This window comes from Gymnogyps californianus, chromosome 12, assembly GCF_018139145.2.
Source record: "Gymnogyps californianus isolate 813 chromosome 12, ASM1813914v2, whole genome shotgun sequence".
NCBI lineage: Eukaryota > Metazoa > Chordata > Aves > Accipitriformes > Cathartidae > Gymnogyps > Gymnogyps californianus.
Window position 1 is genome coordinate 16,154,607 of NC_059482.1, and position 18,654 is coordinate 16,173,260.

General features: G+C 40.1%; 2 protein-coding genes across 7 annotated transcripts in view; both read left to right on the top strand.

Annotated features, from left to right (window-relative positions):
* On the top strand, positions 1 to 7,055 carry CNEP1R1 (CTD nuclear envelope phosphatase 1 regulatory subunit 1). Of its 2 annotated transcripts, XR_007767144.1 has the most exons (7): positions 1 to 57; positions 2,419 to 2,490; positions 4,741 to 4,814; positions 5,152 to 5,261; positions 5,400 to 5,454; positions 5,715 to 5,816; positions 7,038 to 7,055. XR_007767144.1 is itself a non-coding variant. In XM_050903792.1 (6 exons), exons 1-6 carry the CDS (start codon positions 33 to 35, stop codon positions 5,754 to 5,756), a joined length of 378 nt encoding a protein of 125 aa, XP_050759749.1. In that variant the 5' UTR covers positions 1 to 32; the 3' UTR covers positions 5,757 to 6,348. The 2 variants fall into 2 exon arrangements, 1 of the variants encoding a protein (XP_050759749.1); XM_050903792.1 differs by lacking the exon at positions 7,038 to 7,055 and having other exon boundaries at positions 5,715 to 6,348.
* Positions 7,056 to 18,654, top strand: part of HEATR3 (HEAT repeat containing 3) — a 26,102-nt gene continuing 14,503 nt past the window's right edge. For 3 of the 5 annotated variants that reach the window (XR_007767143.1, XM_050903789.1, XM_050903788.1), the window contains exons 1-8: positions 7,661 to 7,780; positions 9,355 to 9,527; positions 10,327 to 10,414; positions 11,378 to 11,490; positions 13,296 to 13,405; positions 14,184 to 14,324; positions 15,087 to 15,370; positions 16,043 to 16,133. Coding sequence is in view for 4 of the 5 variants with exons in the window: in XM_050903789.1 (XP_050759746.1) it covers positions 7,661 to 7,780; positions 9,355 to 9,527; positions 10,327 to 10,414; positions 11,378 to 11,490; positions 13,296 to 13,405; positions 14,184 to 14,324; positions 15,087 to 15,370; positions 16,043 to 16,133 (1,120 nt within the window). In the remaining variant the exon portion in view is untranslated. Of the gene's footprint in view, positions 7,202 to 7,660; positions 7,781 to 9,354; positions 9,528 to 10,326; positions 10,415 to 10,867; positions 10,954 to 11,377; positions 11,491 to 13,295; positions 13,406 to 14,183; positions 14,325 to 15,086; positions 15,371 to 16,042; positions 16,134 to 18,654 lie in introns of those variants that run through there. The other 2 variants (XM_050903790.1, XM_050903791.1) reach the window with 2 other exon arrangements.

Sequence of the window (18,654 nt, forward strand, 5' to 3'; positions counted from 1 at the left end):
CGGCCGGCGCTCGCTGCCTCCGCCCGCCCGCCATGAACTCCCTGGACCAGGCTGAGGGTGAGTGCGGCGGCCCGGAGCTGCCTCTTCAGCGTGCTGGAAGCTTCCGGCTCCGCGCCTGGGCTGCCCGAGCGCGCTGTCTCGTCTCTCTGGAGCGGGCCTTATAGCGGTGCTGCACTGAGGGGGGTGAAGCGGCAGCGGGAGGCCTCGGCTCCCTCTCCACTGCGCTCCTGGGGCCGGCGCTCCTCCTCGGCCCAGACAGGCGAGCCGGGGCGGCGTCTCTGGGGCCACCTCCGCATCCTGAGGCTCGGGGGCGGGCTGCTGCTGCTCTCCGGCCGCCCCGCGGAGGCGGAGAGCGGGGCCCGCAGGGAAGGCCTGTGCCGAGGGGCTCCGTGTGCGGGCCTGCCAGCTGCCTTTCTCCCCTGGGAGGAGGGAGCTGCCCTGTGGGCTTTCCCTTTCGATGCCCCTTCTCGACAAAGCTTCTCGACCTTAGCTTATTAAAATCTGCTTGTGCTGCGGTAACTACTTCTCCGCTCACGGGTTTTTACGTGCAATGCATTTCTTACAGCTTTGAGTCCTATCTAGCACACTAGGCATTACAAAATGCCAAGGCTCCTCTTGCATTTGAAGAACGTGACCTCAAGTAGCCCTCTCTTGTCTGAGAACATCGATGGTTTGGGTTACAAGTTCTTTGAAGTTACAGTTTACAGGATGTCAGAACCTCGAAAGGAGTTTTTAGTGTCCAAAAATAAGACTGGTAGAGATTTTTAAAATGCATGTGTCTCAGACTTAGCAGGTGTTTTGTAGCAGATACTAGAGGTAGACATGTCAACAAAAAATTATAGTCCGGCATTGTCATGGCTTTGTTGCTATGTCTGTACAAGCTGTAGGGATCTAGGAAGTGTGCTTTGCTAGTTACGTCTGCCAGGTGCCAAAGTGATAAACTCAGAGAAGTTTCTTAGAATGTGGATATGCAAAAATAAGTTAAAGCTTTAAGTTCCTGTTTTGTGAAAGGGTTTTTTTTTTCCGGTTTTTTATTTTAATGCTGTCTACATTATACAAGTGTTTTCTTGAGGACTTTGTTATCAGTAGCTTGATTTTATGCCGACAGGGTGCTATTTCTCAAATAGCAGGTTTTCATGTGATGCCTCATATTCCCCCTCTCCAGTGACTAGTTGTAGGGGTTTGTGCTAGTCAGGGAACAGTTAATTAGCTTTAATTGCTAGCAGTGGCTTAGCTTCCCCAGAAGGGAGGTGGAGGACAGGCCATAACTACCGGACTGTTGGCGGTAATTAAGACTAGTTAGCTGTTTTGTGGCTAAAGTCAAGATGCTGTAATCTTCCCCCATGAATTCACCTGCAAACCACTTAGGAGTAAATTTACAGTTTGAAAAACTGCATTAGTAATGATCATAATCTCATTCTAATCTCTTCTAATGAGATCTCTTCTAATCTCATTCTCTTGTAATCTCATTCTCTAATTGCTTTATTATGGTAAATAATTTAGCAGTAGTTGCAAGTTGAAGGAAAAAAATTCCAGAGTGATGCTAACTGAAACACTTGAGCTGAAAGTTAAGTTTATGCTAAAAAAAGTTAACTCCAGGTAGAATTCTAGCTTTGACTGGAATGTTGTCAAATATTGACCTTGTTGAACAGAAGCTTAAATCTAACATAGACTTCAGGTGAAACAGCTCCTTGTAGACAAACATTAGGTAGTTGGCTAAGATTTTTTTTTTAAACAGATTAGGAGTATGAACTTGAAATGCTGCTTGGCATTTAACAGCAATTTCAATGGAAAGACCATGGGAGAATGAAGGCAATAAGAAGAAAGATCTATTTAAAGAAAAAAAGAATTAAAATAAGATCGTTGGGCTAGTGTTTGCTGTGTGTTTTTACATACGTGTGTGTGTATATATATCATGGCCCTAAAAATTTGTACAGAACAGTCAAAGCCACACTGCTACAAATAATCCCTTGAACAGCTGGCAAATGGCCAACTTTTTTTTTTTAATTACCATTATATAGATAATAGAACTTAATGGTTTCCTGATGTACTTAATACTCCAAAATGTGATACTTTTTTTCTGTGTGGAGGGGCTACTTAAGCTATTCTAAATCTAACTCTCAGTATTTTTAAAGATGTCTAAAATACTCTGATTTCTCAACTATATTGATTTTCTTTTCCGTAAGTGGGAGTGTTTCTTGCATTTAATGTAACTCCATCATTGTACTTTTTAGCTAAAATTGTGTGAAACTACTTCGACTGTGCTTTTATTACATCTAAATGATCATTGTATTGGTTTTCTCTGCCTGTTTAAGAAATGGGTGTGCACAGAGGAAAAGTGAATTCCTTTTATCTTTTATATTAAAATTTGATTAAATAGATGAAGATCTAATTATACTTGATATACATCCTCCCCAGATCTCAAAGCTTTTGAAAGAAGACTTACTGAATATATTGCATGTTTGCAACCAGCTACAGGACGTTGGAGAAGTAAGTTTGACGTTCCAAGGGATAAATATGATTTTCTCTTTCAAGCTTTTTAGATTTGCCAGTGTGTATCTTTGATTTATGTTTGCCCAAACAAAAATCTGTGCTTAAACTCTCTTTAAAATTTCTGTGGCATACATTCAAATGCTCTGCAACAAGACAATACAAGATACCAAACTAATACTTTAGCTGGAGTTAGAAAAATGAGGTCAACTTCGAATTAGTTCAAGGCTGAATTATTCTGGAAATAGTTGGGATAGGAAGTTGTTGCATTTGTTGCTGTTTTGGTTTGGTTTTTTGTTGTTGGTTGTTTTTGAAGGCTCAGACTTCCCAGACATTCACTATAATTACTTGAACTAAATATGATTGGGTGAGATAGTCCCTATAAAATTGAAGGTGAAAAAGTTACAGCAGTGTGCCTTAAGGGCAGAATATGTCCTCATCTCTGTTCTAACAGAAAAGTTTGAAGGAGGGGGGGAAGGCAAAAAATACCCCAGATATGCTGCCAACTTTGGGATCAGTAGTCCATGATGGAAACAGACTGCTTTTTTGTTCTAAGATTCTGCTGAAGTTTCCATACTCAAAGAATACAGACGTTATTTAGAACATATAAAATAGCATCTTTTCTCCTGAGAGGCCAAGACATTAATTTCAAATGAAGGAACTGGAGGAATGACTACTTAAAAAGCAAAACCAACAAAAAACCCCACCCCACCCCAAAACGCAACCAACGAAACACCACCACCCCAAACCCCCTTGTTTCAGAGCAATTGGGAGGCAAGCAGATATTTGTAAGTAGATCCATGCAACTTGTGCGCACCTACTGTAGGAATGCATTTGGCTTCCAGAATTGCTATTTACTGCCAGATATAATAATTAAAAAAAAAAAGTACTGGAAACTTCTAAGCATATTTAAATGAGGTTTGCATAACTAGCTAACTTTTTTTCTTAACTGCTTGTTTTGCTAGTTTTGTAATTCAAATAAAAGAGGGACTTTTTACTTTAATTATAATGGGGCATTTAACCCAATGTTAACTTTTCCTCCTGTTATCCTGGAAAAAAAGTATTTGTATAGAGAAGCAGCTCTATGCCTTTGATAGACCTTTTCCAACTGTCTTTTGAAAACATAACTTATTAGGGTTACTTTTTTATTTTGTTTTTAATTTTGTAGTATCAATAAGGAATATGCAACTCAATAGTAAATTATAGCAGTCTTACAAACCTGAAAGTAGTATTTCATGAATATGTGGGTTTTGTTTTCAGGTTCTTTCTTATGATCCTAAAGGCTGGTAACTCTGGGTCTTCTCTTTTTTTGTGTTGATTTTTGTTTTGCTTCCCCCCTCTCCCACCCTGTAAAAGACTTTATTTGCATCCAGAACTTCAGGCTCCACAGAAAACACTCAGGACTGCCAAATGTCTAATGAAAGCTACAAGGCTTTGTAGGTGTGCAATAGAATATGAGCTTTCTCTACCTTTATATTTGTTCTGTTTTCTTTTTCCATCAACCCGTGTTCCCCAACCCTTTGTAGTCTCTCAAAATCAGTCTAGTATCTTGTGTTACTCTAATAGGTATCTAGCATTATCCATTTACAGTGAATTGATTATTCTTCCTAAGCCATTCTGGACGTGTAGAGGTTTTTGTTAATCTCATGTGCTAAAGCTAACATGCCTTCTGACTCCTGTTTAAATTTTGTGGTTTTTTTCTCTGTGTTGGCTTTCCTTGCTTCTAATTGTGTTGATTGGGCTGGGGAAGCATAACACAACTTAGATGTGCCACTGAAACTGCTAGTGCTAATGCCTCAGGCTTTTCTTAGATAGAAGAGCTAGCAGGATAGAAGCTTTAGTTCTGCCCTGCAATTTAATGGTGCTGCATTTCTGTTGCCTAGACTGCATAAGCTCAAATAGCACACTGAACATTTGGTACAACTCTTACTCCAATATTCCAACTCATATTTGTGCTAGCCGTGTTATTTTAGAAACTTACATTTCTTCAAAGCATCAGGATGTTTTTACTTGAAAGAATTTAGATTTTGGTACCTACTTGTCCTGTCCCGAAAACTTGTACAGAATCTTTATGATTTCACACAATGGAAGTTTCTTTGCCTATTTTCATTTCTACCTTCCAGGTAGAAGCTTTTCCTCCCTCAGAAGTGGGAGAAGAAATAAATCCTTAAGAGCTGCTGATGAAAAAATAAATGCTTTTTAATAGGAGTGAGATATACTGTTTATGACTCTCGTTCTTTTCTTTATCAGTGATTCTGATAGTGGTATCAGTCTGCACAGCAACTGGTGCTTGGAACTGGTTAATAGACCCGGAGACACAAAAGGTAAAGATCATGCTAATCCTGAATGTAGTCTGTTTCATAGCTTGGTGTTGCAGTCAAGTGGTATAGTATATTGATAACCGAAAGGCTAAAGGTGGTTCTCCCATGAAACTGGGAGATCATTTTTAGTTAAGCTCTCAAGCTGTCTGGAATTGTTGTGGAATATGTCCTGGGACAATGCCTACCAAAATGCTACACCTTGAGTGCTTATCTAAAGAATTGTTCACAAGTACTGAGAAATGGCTAGGAGCAGTATTTCTTTTTAAATTAAGTGAACTAGGCAGCAACTTTGTATATGTTTTAGAAAGTATATAGTGGGACTAATTAATTTCTTTCCTAGGTGTCATTTTTCACATCACTTTGGAATCACCCTTTTTTCACAATTAGCTGTATTACCCTAATAGGCTTGTTCTTTGCTGGAATACATAAGAGAGTGGTGGCACCATCAATGTATCCTTCGATCGTGTTTGTCAGGTTAAAAGTGTTGTAGTTACGGCTGTTATCGAAGCCTATGCTAATACTGCTTTTTCAGTTTTTACTTACTCTGTGTACAAGTGTTAGCTGCTTTCCTTGACACAATCCACACAGTATAGCAGCCCGATGTCGAACTGTTTTGGCAGAATATAATATGTCCTGTGATGATGTAAGTGTTAGTGGTTCATTGCCTAAAACTTGTTTTTAAAAAAATGCAAATAATTTGAAAAGGCACACAGTTTTTTTTTTTTTTTTCCTGAACAGCACTTGTATACACCTTAACAAATTCTGTGTGTCTGTAAAACTGGAATGTAGAATACTTAATATTGTTCTGTGTGTCATTTTAAACAGCCTGTAAAATTGAACTTGAAGTGCAATTGTTGGGTTCAACTTTCAGAGTCTAAACTTTATTTTTTTTCTGTCTTGCAGACTGGAAAATTAATTTTGAAACCTAGGCCTCATGTTCAATAAGGGCTGTCTTCCTTCAGTTTTTTCCACTGCCATGGAAACCAAAAATGACCTTTTTTTAAGGTAGTATGACAGCAAAAAACCAAACAGGACTGGTTGTCACTGCCTGGGAGTGAAAGTCGTCTTACACAGTTGACAGTGAAAGTGTGCAATATTACTTTCTTGAATATTTATCCAAATTCTTTGTTACCATATTAACAGTGCTTTTGCTACTTCCGATTACCTCTTTTTCAGTATTAGTGTCACTTTTTTACTTCAGCTAGAACAGAACATACAGGTGAAGTATGTTAATCGGCTATGAAGTTGAACTTGAAAATCAAACCTCATTTGTGTTATGTGTCTTTGCAAGCTATTGTAAATAGCAGATGATGCCAATGTTCAGGAAAAGAAGTAATATTTGCTGTATGGATTTTTTTTGTTCTCATGAACAGTATTGAAAGGAACACTTACCATTCCTGTGATGTTTTATTAGCACACTTACTCATTACAGCTGTCCTTGTCTCCTGGTCACTCTTTTTTGGAACTGGTTGAAAGGCTTGCAGAAAGACTGTCTGTCTGTGCTGGAGAAAACTGGTCTTACTGTTTTAAGAACTTTGCAAATATATCAAGGATCATGTTTGTCGAATTGTATATATAGTGAACCAGTCACTTTCATTGTGGTCATATGTAGCTCCTTGTTTGATCTGGTTCACCACACTGCTATTTTAAGATTTTAATATTTTAAAAATTGTCTTAAATATGCTTGTATCTTCCCGATTGTAAGGTTGTACTGTACCTTAAGTCCACATGACCATTCTGAGTGGATTTTTATGCTGTGATAGTCTGAATATGAAACTAGTATTGCAAATATATAACTTCGGATTTGGTGAAGAAAATATAGTGCCACAATAAAATAACAAAATTTGTTATTCAGAGTGTTAAAAACAAGGTGTGGATGTTAGATGCATGAAGTGTAACTTTTGAATAGCTAACATTGTAAAGAGTTTTAAGAGTTTAAGTTGTTCAAGGTGCCTTTTTAAGTGTTTCAAACTCTTTTAATTGACTAAAACTGCAAAGCTGTTGCAACTTCAGTAACTCCTACTGCAAGGTAGACTGGCTTTTACAGGCAGCCTATTGATGTAACTTTGTCAGTTGAGACATTAAGAATTGTCTCCTCTAATTTTTCCAGTAAGTCTTCTGCCCATCCATTATTTTTAACTGCTGTATATTTTGTAGGTAAATGTGTATAAAAATAAATTCTTTGTATAAACAGATGTTATTTTCTTTTGTACTGTGCAAATACAGATCTCAAGTGAACACAGAAGAACTTCAGAAGTTTATAGCTGAAGTCTGTAGCTTTCATACCGGACCAACATTTCCTATATTTGATGTGGTTCTTGCAATCTAAGATACTGACACCAGAGAGAAAGTTCTTCCAGTTTTCCACCCTACAGGTCAATCCTGCCTCTGTAAGTGCTGTTCGAGGAAATTGTTTCATTCAACATTTACCTTGTTGGAGTTTTTGACCTGGGGAAACACCCAGAGTAGACATCATGTCCTCGAACACATGTAAGGGTACTGTTGGTGCTTGGGTTACAGGGCCGCTGGGGTGAGTTACGCCCGTTTCGCTGAGCACAGGTGGTGTTGCGCTGATCTTGCTGGCGGTGCTTGTCCGGTCGGTGACCCGGGCTGCGTGTGTGCCAAGGATGGCGTTGCCGCTTCGTTGTGTCTGTAAGGAGAAAACTCGTCCCCTGGCAGTAAGCAGGTCTTCGGCGAGGAGGGCTGCTGAGGAGCGGAGGCGAGGGCAGCCGCCCGGGCGGAGGGCGGGCCTGGCGGCGGGGCCGGGGCGCGGCGGGGCCGGAGCTGCGCCTGCGCGGCGGCGCACACGTGCGTGCGCCGGCGCCGAGCGGCGCGGCGGCCGCGGAGCCATGGGGAAGAGCCGGGCGCGGCGGTTCCGCAGGGCCCCCTTCTCCCCCGCCGGCGCCGAGCAGCGCCGCGACGGGGAGGGTGACCTCGAGGAAGAGCCGGCCGCGGAGCTGCTGGAGAAGGTGCGGGCGAGAAGCGGGGGCTGCCGCCGGCAGGGCGAGGGGGAGGGCGGGCTCGGCGCGACTCCCGCTCGGGACCGGGGCAGCCCCGGCAGCCGCGGCCCGGCAGGGCTGCGGGGCCGGCGAGGGCTGTGCCCGCCGCTGCGGGTGGGAGTGGGGCGAGGTCTCGGCTCCGAGGGACCGGCTGCGGTGCCGCCCGCCCGCCCGCCCTCGGGCGCGGGAAGGAGCCGTGCGGGGCGTCCCTCCTGCCGCCGCCCGTCCCTCCTGCCGCCGCCGCGTCGCTTCTCCGGCGTCACGGCTGCGCCCGCAGGCGGCTCGGCAGGGAGGGGCGGCGGCGGTCCTGCACCAGGCGGGCCGGCAGCTGCTGCCGCTCTCCCCTCGCCCCCGGGCGCGGCACCCCGTCCGGGCTGTCGTTCTCGCCTTCCTGACCGGTTCAGAGGAGCTGGGACAGGGCAGGAGGCTGCTCTGTGCCCCTCGTCCTAGGAGAGGCTTTGAAGGAGTTCTTGCAGTGCTTAGGTTCAGTCTACCCGACTGGAGAGTTTTCCTACAGGTAGCCAGAGCAATGAGTCCAAGATCCACACATAAGAAATAACTGATAGAAAATGCTGAAAAAGACTGGGTTTGGCCACTTGTTGGCCACATTCCTGGTTTTGGCTTAAGTGTTACAGATGAAAACTAGTTTAAACCTCCTCCTGCGCGTGTGACTTTAGAATCAGAAGTAAAAATCTGTTTTCCTTTAAGTAGATAAATCCCCTTTGTTCACTTCACCTAACTGAACTAATTGAACAAATTACTGCTTGATTATTCTTCTGGACTAACCTATTTAGTCTTAAAAAAAAAAAAAAGTAAAAAAAAGGTCTATAAATGCATAGGTGAGGATGAACTGAGAGACTTCTGTCAGTTTCAGTGAGGCAGGATCTGATGTACCATTCTTTTCCACTCTGCTCTTCAGCAGATGTTTATCTTTTCTGTTAGGTTTTCAACAAACTCCATGACTTTCCAGGATAGGCACTTCTGCTGTTTTATTGTTTTTATGATTTGCAATTCTTACATCTAACCTAAACCTCTGTTACAGCACAAGTCAGTGTCATCTTGTGGACATAGGGAATGCTTGCTCCTTGTCTTTAAGCAGATATTTTTAGTCTAAAGGCTATCGTGTTTTTTCATATTTTTTGATTCTTCAGTTTTTCTTTATGGTGGCATATGTTATGTCTGTTAAAATTCCTTTATGGTATTTTTGCCCCCACTTTTGTCCATTTTTTTTAAAACATGATAACTGAAAGTAGATACGAGGTCTCACCAGTGCCAGCTAGTGTCAAATCTGTGTCTGAACTATGGCTTTCTTGTTAAACACACAGAATAGTGTTTATCTAGTCATATAGTTAACACACATAACCTAGGCAAAGATTTATAAACTTCCATGGAAGTTAAAAGCTCTTGATTCCATTCAGGAGCAGTAAAACAGGAGCTACAGTGCTGGGCCTGCAAATCAAAAGGCAGATCAGTCTTTTCACTCAATAAAACATTCCAGCTACCTTTTGTCTCACCCCTAATCTGCCCTGTTTGTGTCTCCTCAGCTGCAGCATCCAAGTGCTGAAGTGAGAGAGTATGCCTGTGCCAGTATTTCCAAGCTGTTGCAGCAGAAGCATGTAATCCCAGCCTTTCTGCAGAGAGATGTTGTCCGGTGTTTAGGACCATTGTTGATGGATCACAGTTTAGCTGTTCGTGAGACAGCTGCAGGTGCTCTCCGGTAAGCAATTGTTAATATTCAGTTAGAATGAGGTACTCCTGGCATGGTAAAGAAAAGAGTGCGTTTTTGCTGTTAAAAGCTGTGAACTTGAATGCCAGCCTCTCTTGCTTTAACTGTGCTGTGAGTAAGTATGCCTATGTCAGTCAAAGTCCCCAAGAGAGGGGCTTTTCTTGCTCTAATAGGCTGCCATGAGACTTTAATGTCAGGAGCAGAGTTTAAGTTAGTTACTACCGTTTTATCTGCTCCCAGTGGAGTGCGCTGCTTTCCATCCTCATGTTAAGAACAAAAACCAACAGTAGTATGAAGAAATATAGAGAACTTGAATGCTGTTAGTATGACATTTTGTGTCTTGATTACACTGTAGGAGTGGTGGGTTAGTTAGAGAATGCACATAGCTGGCTTTTTGAGAAACTTGTAAATATTGAACAGTATCATTTTGAGTTGGCATTCTGCGGTCAGACCTACAGCTTGCTTTATTTGTACAAAAATGTAACGCTAATACTTGTTAACATTCATGTTGTATCTTACACTGAGTAATACCTGACAGCAGTCATGTTTTAGTACAGATAAGCTTTCTAGTTATGCTAGACAAGTAAGTGAAATTTTTTTTTTTTTTTCCTAACACCAAAGTTGTTCTTTTATGTTAGGAAGGTAGAAGACTGAAGTTACTGATTAAGCAGATTGATTTTAAAACAAAAAGTGCCATAACCTTTAGAGAAGAATACTGAATGCATGGGTTTTTTTTTTTTAAACAGTCCTGGAAAGTATTGTATCTGATACAAAGCATTTATTTTCTCAGAAATCTGAGTGCTTGTGGAGGATTTGAAGTCTGTGATGACATGGTGACAAAAGACATCATGACACCCCTTGTCGCACTTCTGAAAGAGGTGTGTTTATTTTTATTCTGATTTTAAAACTGATCTAGCCATTGAATTATCCCATTTTCAAAAATAGTTCAGTTCAATATCTTATCTTGATGATAGCTACAAGAAAGATGTTTTAAAAGAATGTTTCAGTAGGTTTAATAGTACAAAAATTATTCCAGAGATTTCGAACCACTTGCTTCTGCCTCCTGACCTGCTAACTTGGGTCTGTGGTGAGGTTAGCTGCCTAGGATCATTTTTGCATAAACGGTCTGGAGATTTTGGGTCTGGAACGTCAGTCAAGACAAGTCTATTCTGTCAGTCAAGATCCAGATCCAACATTTATGTTGCAACATTATTTTAGTGAGGTTTCTTTGGTAAACAATTTTGTCTAAGTGAAAGCTTGGATTTATAGTTGGGTAGTTACTGCTATTGTAGAATAATCTGTACTGAATACCTATTCTTTGTTTGGTCCAGGTGTTGCAGTGCAGTTTGGAAATTGCATTGAATTCTGTCACCTGCTGTCTTTGTATGAGCAGCCTTGAGCAATACCATCATTTTCTGTATGTTTCTTCCCCATTTTAAAATATGGGTAATAGCATTGTTGTAAAGCAGAGCAAGATATTAGCTGAATTAATCTTCGTAATTAGAAAGAACTGTTGAAAATTGCATATGGACTGTGTTAGCCAGAAACAGCATTTCAGGTTCTAAAATTGCTAAGTACTTCTTTATGAAAAAAAATGCTTCTGAAGACTATTGAATGCAAAGCAAGTACTGTAAGAGTCTTTCTACAAAAGAAAAAAAATTATCAATGATTCAATTCCATTGTGGCCCAGTTTTCATAGAGAATAGGAAACTAGTCAGGTTTTCTGGTAATAAACACTTCATGAGAGATCTCTTCATTTACTCTGCTGCTAATGTTTTACATTTCTGCTTTTCTTCTTGGCTTGTTTGTTTCCCAACCCTGGTTCTCTTGTTTGGTTGTAGTGTAGCACTGGACTAGATGCTAACCAGCTCTCTCCAAAGAAATGCAGAGAGATGAACAAAAATTATATTGAAGACATAGCCAATGAGGCTATTAATTTGCTGTGGAATGTATGGTAAGTGCTGTGTAAACACTGGCCTTTTAGAAGAGCTAAATTAAATTGTTCCTGAAAAAGAGCATGGTAATTGAGGCAGAAAAGAAATTACTGTCCTTACATGGGAAGATGTATTCAGTTGCTGATTCTGATTTCTGATTGTGTTGCTCCTACGTGTGCCTTGCTTAATAAATGTCAAGCCCTCATCTGATCTGAAATACACGTTTATCTTCTACCATAAATTACTTTTGTAAGTGAAGGATTCTAAAAGTGCGCAAAGTTGGTCATTAGTTTTAGGAGAGCGACAAAATTTTTTTTCTATTGGTTTTTCATCCTAAGTTCTGATACTGTTTTCTGGATGCGTTCTGTCATAGTCTCCTGTACAGTTTGGGTTGTGGGGTCTTGCATGCAGTTCCTGTAGATCCTTATCGTGTTACGGGAGAAAATTAAATTCTGATCAGTGGACTCCAGTGCTCTGGGAATATGAGGAGTTTTCGTGCTACTTCCTCCCTCTGCGGGTCATCCCAAAAGTTAATATGAAATGTTTGGACAAACTATCCCTTAGTGACTGAGGCACTCATACAAATCTACTTAACTATGTGAGAAAGAATGTGAGTTGTTCAATTAGTAGTTTACATTGGAAACACCAGGTGAAGGCAGAGAAACGGCAACACTATTAATACAGAAATGGCTATAAACATTGAAGCGATACAGACCTGTTCTGAAAGTTCTCCTTGAATTTTGTGTTGTTTCTCTTCTTTTTGTAACAGCTCCATGTCATTATACACTTTGGTCCATACAGAATTTTCTTTTGTACTGTACAGTATCTCAGTGGAGCTGCCTCTGTGTCTGTCTGTATGGTATGGCTGCTGGCTTGAGGCCTTATTTGTAAATTTTTTTTTTTTTTTTAGGGATTGGAATCTAGAACAGTACAGAAACTGCTTGCTCAGCATCTTATACAGAATATGTGACCCTTTGTAACTCTGACTCAGCAATGTTTTGTGTTCATTTTTTTAATTATTTTTGTAGACATAAGTGCTTTGGAACAGGAACTATAATCATTAAGCGTGCTATAAATCACTCCTGTATTTTGAACTCTGTGGCAATGACTGTGAACTGCTGACTTCATTGCTAAGTTTGGTACTGATAAAATTGGGGCTGGCATTGATGCTGAGACAATATTTTCGAAAGTAAATTTTTGAAGACCCTTGTAGCTAGTTAGGTCTCATGCTTTTTTAGTTTGAATTGGTCTTGTATCAATATATTAGTTTAAAAATGGGAATAGCTGTGAAAACTTGAAGAAACACAAATCCCACTGTTAGATAATTAAAGTACATGTCACATTTAGCATTGATTTAGCATGCATTTCTGAATGTTAAGAGCAGTCATTTTCTGGAATAAGCGCATATTGATGTGAGGCAACAGCCTGCTCTGTCAGTGGGTTTGTGGATGAAGTCTTCCATGTCTGCAGAAAGCCCTGGGCTGGCTTGTAGCCCACAGCTATAAGCTGCCTTTCACGCTCTGGCTGGCTCTGTCCGCGTGAGACTGTGCTTAGGCTCCCAAATAAACTCCCAAATACTGTGTGTGAGGAAGGAGCTGGCAGAAGCCAGTTTTCCTCAAAGGTGTCCAGGGTATTGCAGCTTCTCTTTCTCCATTTTATATAGAGTTGATCATAACCTTGATAACGAAGGATACCTCTTTGACTAATGTATAATTCTTAGGTAGGTTTTTAAAATGTGAGTAATAGTGAGTACATGTTACTTAAAATGTTGTTACTGTGATTTTTTCCTGGGAAGAGTGTTTTATTAATCTTTCTTATGCATTAGTGAATGCAACAATACCGCAGTGTACATATTCAATAAAGAAGGATGTCTGGAGGCTGTGTTACATTACATGAAGAAATTTTCCACGAATGTGGATCTGGCTATTTCAGTAGGTAAGTGGTAAAAAGAGAAGATAAGGACTTAAAGATACTTTTTTTCTGTATTGTATGAATGTAACACTGATGTCACATCCATTGCATAATGCAGCTGCCTCAGCATTACTTAAACTTTACACTGAATATAAGACTTTGAATTCCTTTCTGAACAGCACATCATTCAGAAGTTGACATCTGTTGTGCTTGTTTTCAGTCCAAAGGAGAATGGCTTATTGGTGGTTACATGGGAGGAAAAATTTTGTGGAAGGAAAGCTCTAGACGGAGGCTGTGTTTTTCATTTCATTTTCTGGTTTTGGTAATGAAGGGTTTAATTTGTAGAGCAAAGGATGTAGTCCATCTAAAAAAACCCCAAACAACTCGTATCGCTTTCAACGTGGTTTTATTAATAGTATTGTTATTATAGTCTTATAATGGTTTTACAGGTGTATGTGCTCGCAACGTTTTTTGGTGTTGTCCCTAGTCAGTATACAATGGAAAAATTGAATTTTGAGTAGCTGAAATTAATACAGCTAGTCCCATGTCTGATGTGGTATTGTCCTCACCTGTTTTATGTACAGGTTTGCCATAGAATGTCTTTTAATCTAAAACACAGCTTGTGAAGGACAGTGTCATACCATTACAACATGATGCTGCATGAAATGTTTTTTGCTGTGTCTGTGTTTCATTACTCCAGCTTTCAGGAAAATAATGCTTTCTCATTAGGAGAGTGAAAGCTACTATTGGGTTTGTTAATTATCTTTGTTGTTGTTGTTGTTGTTGTTGTTGTTTGCTGCAGCAAACTGCTTGCAGGCAGTGACAGAAGATAATCCAGAGCTTCTTTCTTCATTTAATGCTTCTGCACAACAAGTATTGGAAACCGTGATGTTGTGTCCAGAGAGCACAATGAAGCATATCCTTTTGAGAACACTGATAGCAGGTAGATGCTCAAGGGCGTTCATTGCTTTGTGATGGAGAGCATGGCAGGTAAAGGAGGGTGGGAAGGACAGAAGGCTTAGTCTTCTCTGCTGTAGTATGGACATCTGATCATCAAAGCCTGTGTAGATGGTTCATGAGGTTATTTCTGCCTTTTGGGATTGTGTTTTGGAGTGACCAGATATTTGCAACCAGTTTTAAAACTGTCTTAAATGCTTGATTCTGAATTCAGTACCTGCTCAGTGTGATAACCCATTTTAACTGTTCATTTGGTTTTCAACAGTGAAATGAGTCAATAATAAGTAGTAGGAATCATTTTGATCTTAATAGGCATAGATTTTTACCTCAGATTCTCTACCTTGCATTCTTCTTTCTACCTCAAATGCTCAACCATAGTGATTTTTGATACTGGAGTGTAATAAATTAATTTTGAGAATCCTTAGAAAATGGTTATCTTATGTGGATTTGTTATCGCAGGTAAGAAGTGTCATCAAGGTTGCTCCACATAAATATTCTGTGTATACTTACATGCTGAAATTTACTTGAGCTTAAGATGTGGGCATAACATAGTTATTACAGATGCGTATATGAAATGCTAAACAGAAAAAACTACAAGTCTGTAGAGAAAAGACTTAAATTCATACTGAAATATAAGCACTGAGTATTTTAAGTAGTGGAGGCTGTGTCCTTACAAAATATGTGGCTATTGCAGAGCTGGGAATTGAGTATTTTAATAATTTTTATATTTCAACTATCTCCTCTTTAGGCACTATCTGGAATATCAAGGATACCATTCCACCAGGCAGCCTGGGAAGCATGGTTAATGCAATCCTGAAGATTTTTTCAGAATCGTTAGCAATAGATGCTGGCGAAACGATTATTCGTATGAATGAAGCTGAAAAAAACAGGTTAAAACTTGCTGCGGAGGCAGAAACAGAGAAAAACATGAGTGATGTTATAGACAACTGTGTTTTGAGTGAAGATGATGACATGGAAGAAATACCAAAAGGAAAAGTCAGGAGAGAAAATGACATTTCAGATCTACTTCCAGTAAGTGTGGCTGGCTGGCTGGCTCTTGGACAGCTTAGTGCATTTGGCTGAGCATCTGACTGGTCTTGACTCAGCATTAGCCAGAGTAAACTACCTACAAGTGTTACTAATCCTAACTCCCAAATAGCTTGGCTATTTTAGCTAAAAATTCAAAGATGAGCATGGAGAATTTCAGCACAACTTGTTCCAATGTGGCCAAGTTGCACAGCACATCAGGAAGGCGCATTTTCATTTTTTTCCTCTAGTGGAAGGTATAGGCTTATCTGACACTTCTACCTGTAGCTACTGCAGGAAGTTCTGATTTCGGCATAAGGCGAGTGAGATTTTTTAATGGTTGTAACCATTCAGTAATGAGTAGAGATGGCTCAGAGGTTAACAAATGCATTCACTATTGCGTACATGGAAAGAAGAACAGAAATACATGTTTCTGTTAGGGCTTTAGCTAACATTAGGTAATCTTTTCTGTTACAACTTCAGTGCAGGTGGCGTTTCTTGAAGGTAAAATTTGTTGTGAAACATCCAACAGAAAGATGATAGATAATGCCTCTTGGTTTTGTGGGTTTTTTAAAATTTTGGTGTAGGATGAGAAGAGGAAATGGCTGGATTGTATTTTTAACTGACAACTTAGGTACTTTTACAAAATTAAATTTGGTTCATGTTTTTATTTTTCAGTCTGATAAGTGGGAACTGAAAGAAGTGACAGCTTTACTGATGGCTCAGCAGACTGCTTTGGAAATCATTGTTAATATGTGCTGCAGCGAAGGTTTGTAGGAATCTCTTTCATTGCAAGCGTTGTGGTGCATTTTGTTTCTGGAATAGGTCATGTTTAGTTTGCTGTGTTCTTAGCTTTTAAGGGCGAACGCACGTAGACTTATTGTCCCTGATACCCTCATCTGGGGGACAGATTGGATTGTAATTTCTATTACTAATTTAAGTGGCTTTTTCTCACTTAAGTAATTTCTGTTGCTTACATATTTTTTTGCTTTATACTACATGTGCCAACATTTAAGAACAATCAAAAAAGCACTTGTGCTGAAGAGATATTTCCTAAAAAGTATTACAGCAAATTCTTTGTTCAGTTAGAGCATGGTCTGAGTGTTCATCTGATACAATATGGGTGTGAATCTTATTGCAGGACGAGGGCATCAATTTTTTTAAGCAGATAAATCTTGTAGTTTTGATTTAGTTTTGATACTCCAAGTGTTGCAAAAGAAGGAGGAGAGACAGCTTTTGCATGCAACTCTGGCAACAATGGAGATTTAGGCTGTTCAGAGTTCCGCCTTTATGAGCTTTTCTGGAGGAGAAAGAAAGGCTGTTATTCTGGGGGGAGTAGGAAATAGATATTCTGTATCTTCTATGAACTCTGATACTCAGTTTTGATAGCTTTTCTCCTAATCTTCAGGAAAACAAGCGATTCTCAAATTCTGTTTAAAAAAACCAAAACAACCAAACAAAACTAGCCCCCCCCAAAACCCTCCAAAACCTGAAAACTGTAATTGCTACTACAGTTTGTAAGCCTGATGCAAAAGTAATTGTGCAGGAGAGAACTTTCTGAGTAAATCTTTCAGGTTCTAATAAAATCCACAGTAATACCCAGATATTCCCAATGGTGATTTTGTTTTCTCTTACAGCGCAAGGAAATTCTGCACCTAGTATATGAAGCTCCTTTCATAACTGCATTTCTCGTCTAATGAGCTGTAATTCATAAGCTCTCCCCTTTAATTGGAAAATCTCTTGTGGATAGACTGCATATTCTGCCATTCACTTAGTGTAATGTAAGGTTGATTGTGTTGTATTTCACTACAGTACTTTACCCATTCATGGGCAGACAGAAACATAGTCTGTAGAAATTAAGAGGAATCCAGAGGCAGCTGTTCATTTAATTTTCAAGTTATTTGAGGACTAAAATAGCTTTAGCTATTATGCTGAGTTCATAGAAACACTCAGCTTGCCACAGAACTGAGGGAAATAACCAGGCTGGCAAGAGACGTGTTTTACTGAATGCTGGCTGGCGTTTGGAAGAAGCAGAGTGCTCTCCCCTTAATGGGGACACGGGAAGGAAGCCAGGAGACTCCAGCATTGCTGTCTGGTGTGTGGTTCGTAGGTTACCAGTGCTAGTTAAGATGGGATTGCCGTTGGAAATGCTTCTGTATTTCCAAGAATGTTACAAGAAACCTGAACTTAGTTATGGGCTGATGTTCTAGAGCCCAGTTTCTGCTCTGCCTTGGTCACTCACTGTGAACATACGACGACTGTTGTCTTTGTTGTTGCTGAATTGCATGGTCAGCTCATATCGTTGTCATATAGTTTTCAAAGGAGATTTTTGTTTTCTTTGATTTGTAAAGATGCAGATGGAATTTTGTTTAGAAGAGGCAAGAGACTGACTGAAAGGGGGATGTGTGCTTTGTTTTCGTGCTTATTGCTGCTGTGGGTTGGTAAAGCATAAAGGACAACCATTTTCTCATGCAAAGGCTATTAACACCAGCGTATTATGGCTGTAGAATTAATTGGATATTACCATAAGCAAAAGAAGACGCCTGTATGATCACGTTGCTACAGCCTGATGAGTTACTTTGCATTGGATAAACAGCAGTCCTCACCTTCAAATAAATTCTTAAGCTGCTGCACAGTGCAGGTGAAATGCGTTCATTTAGACCTTTCTCGCTGTATTTTAAGTGAATGAATTTACCTTTTGCCACAGAAAAAGTGCATGGCTCTTACCGTAGTTACTAGACTACCTAGATCTCACGTGAATCTTGTGTTGTCAGACAAAATTACTTGGGGGTGAATATGGTATTTTTTCATCACAGTAGTTAAATATCCTGACCTACATATGCAGGCAGAGCTTTCACCTGTCAGTGAGGAGGATCAGTCCAACCTGCAGACTTAGGACTTGCATAAATGCCAGTGTCACACCAGTTAAAATGTAACCAGGTTTAAAACAACTTTAGATAAATAAATGTAAATCCTGTGGACGTAGATATATCAGTTTAAATATAAATGATGGACTTGGCTTGTGCTTGTCAGGCCAAGTCCGCCTTTGGCTATGGACAGATTATTCACTTTACAGTAGCTGTGCCCGTTGGTCATACGACCTCAACCCCTCTCACCATGTCTGCCCTTACAGATCTGCTAGTAGAGTAAATCATGTAAGTATACACCTAGTTCAGGTTTATGACTATAAACCTAGTTTAATTTACTTAAAATATGTTGCCTGAAATGGCTAACAGAGATGATCTGGCTTGCTTTGGCTTGTTTCGCTGTTGTCATTTCCTTTTAACTGG

What these genes read in the sequence shown, in the direction of transcription:
- CNEP1R1 (XM_050903792.1), top strand. Translation starts at nt 33, where the DNA reads ATGAACTCCCTGGACCAGGCTGAGG. An exon ending in TAGACCCGGAGACACAAAAG is followed by an intron (nt 4,815 to 5,151) that starts GTAAAGATCATG and finishes TTTCTTTCCTAG; the next exon opens with GTGTCATTTTTCACATCACT. An exon ending in AGAGTGGTGGCACCATCAAT is followed by an intron (nt 5,262 to 5,399) that starts GTATCCTTCGAT and finishes CAATCCACACAG; the next exon opens with TATAGCAGCCCGATGTCGAA.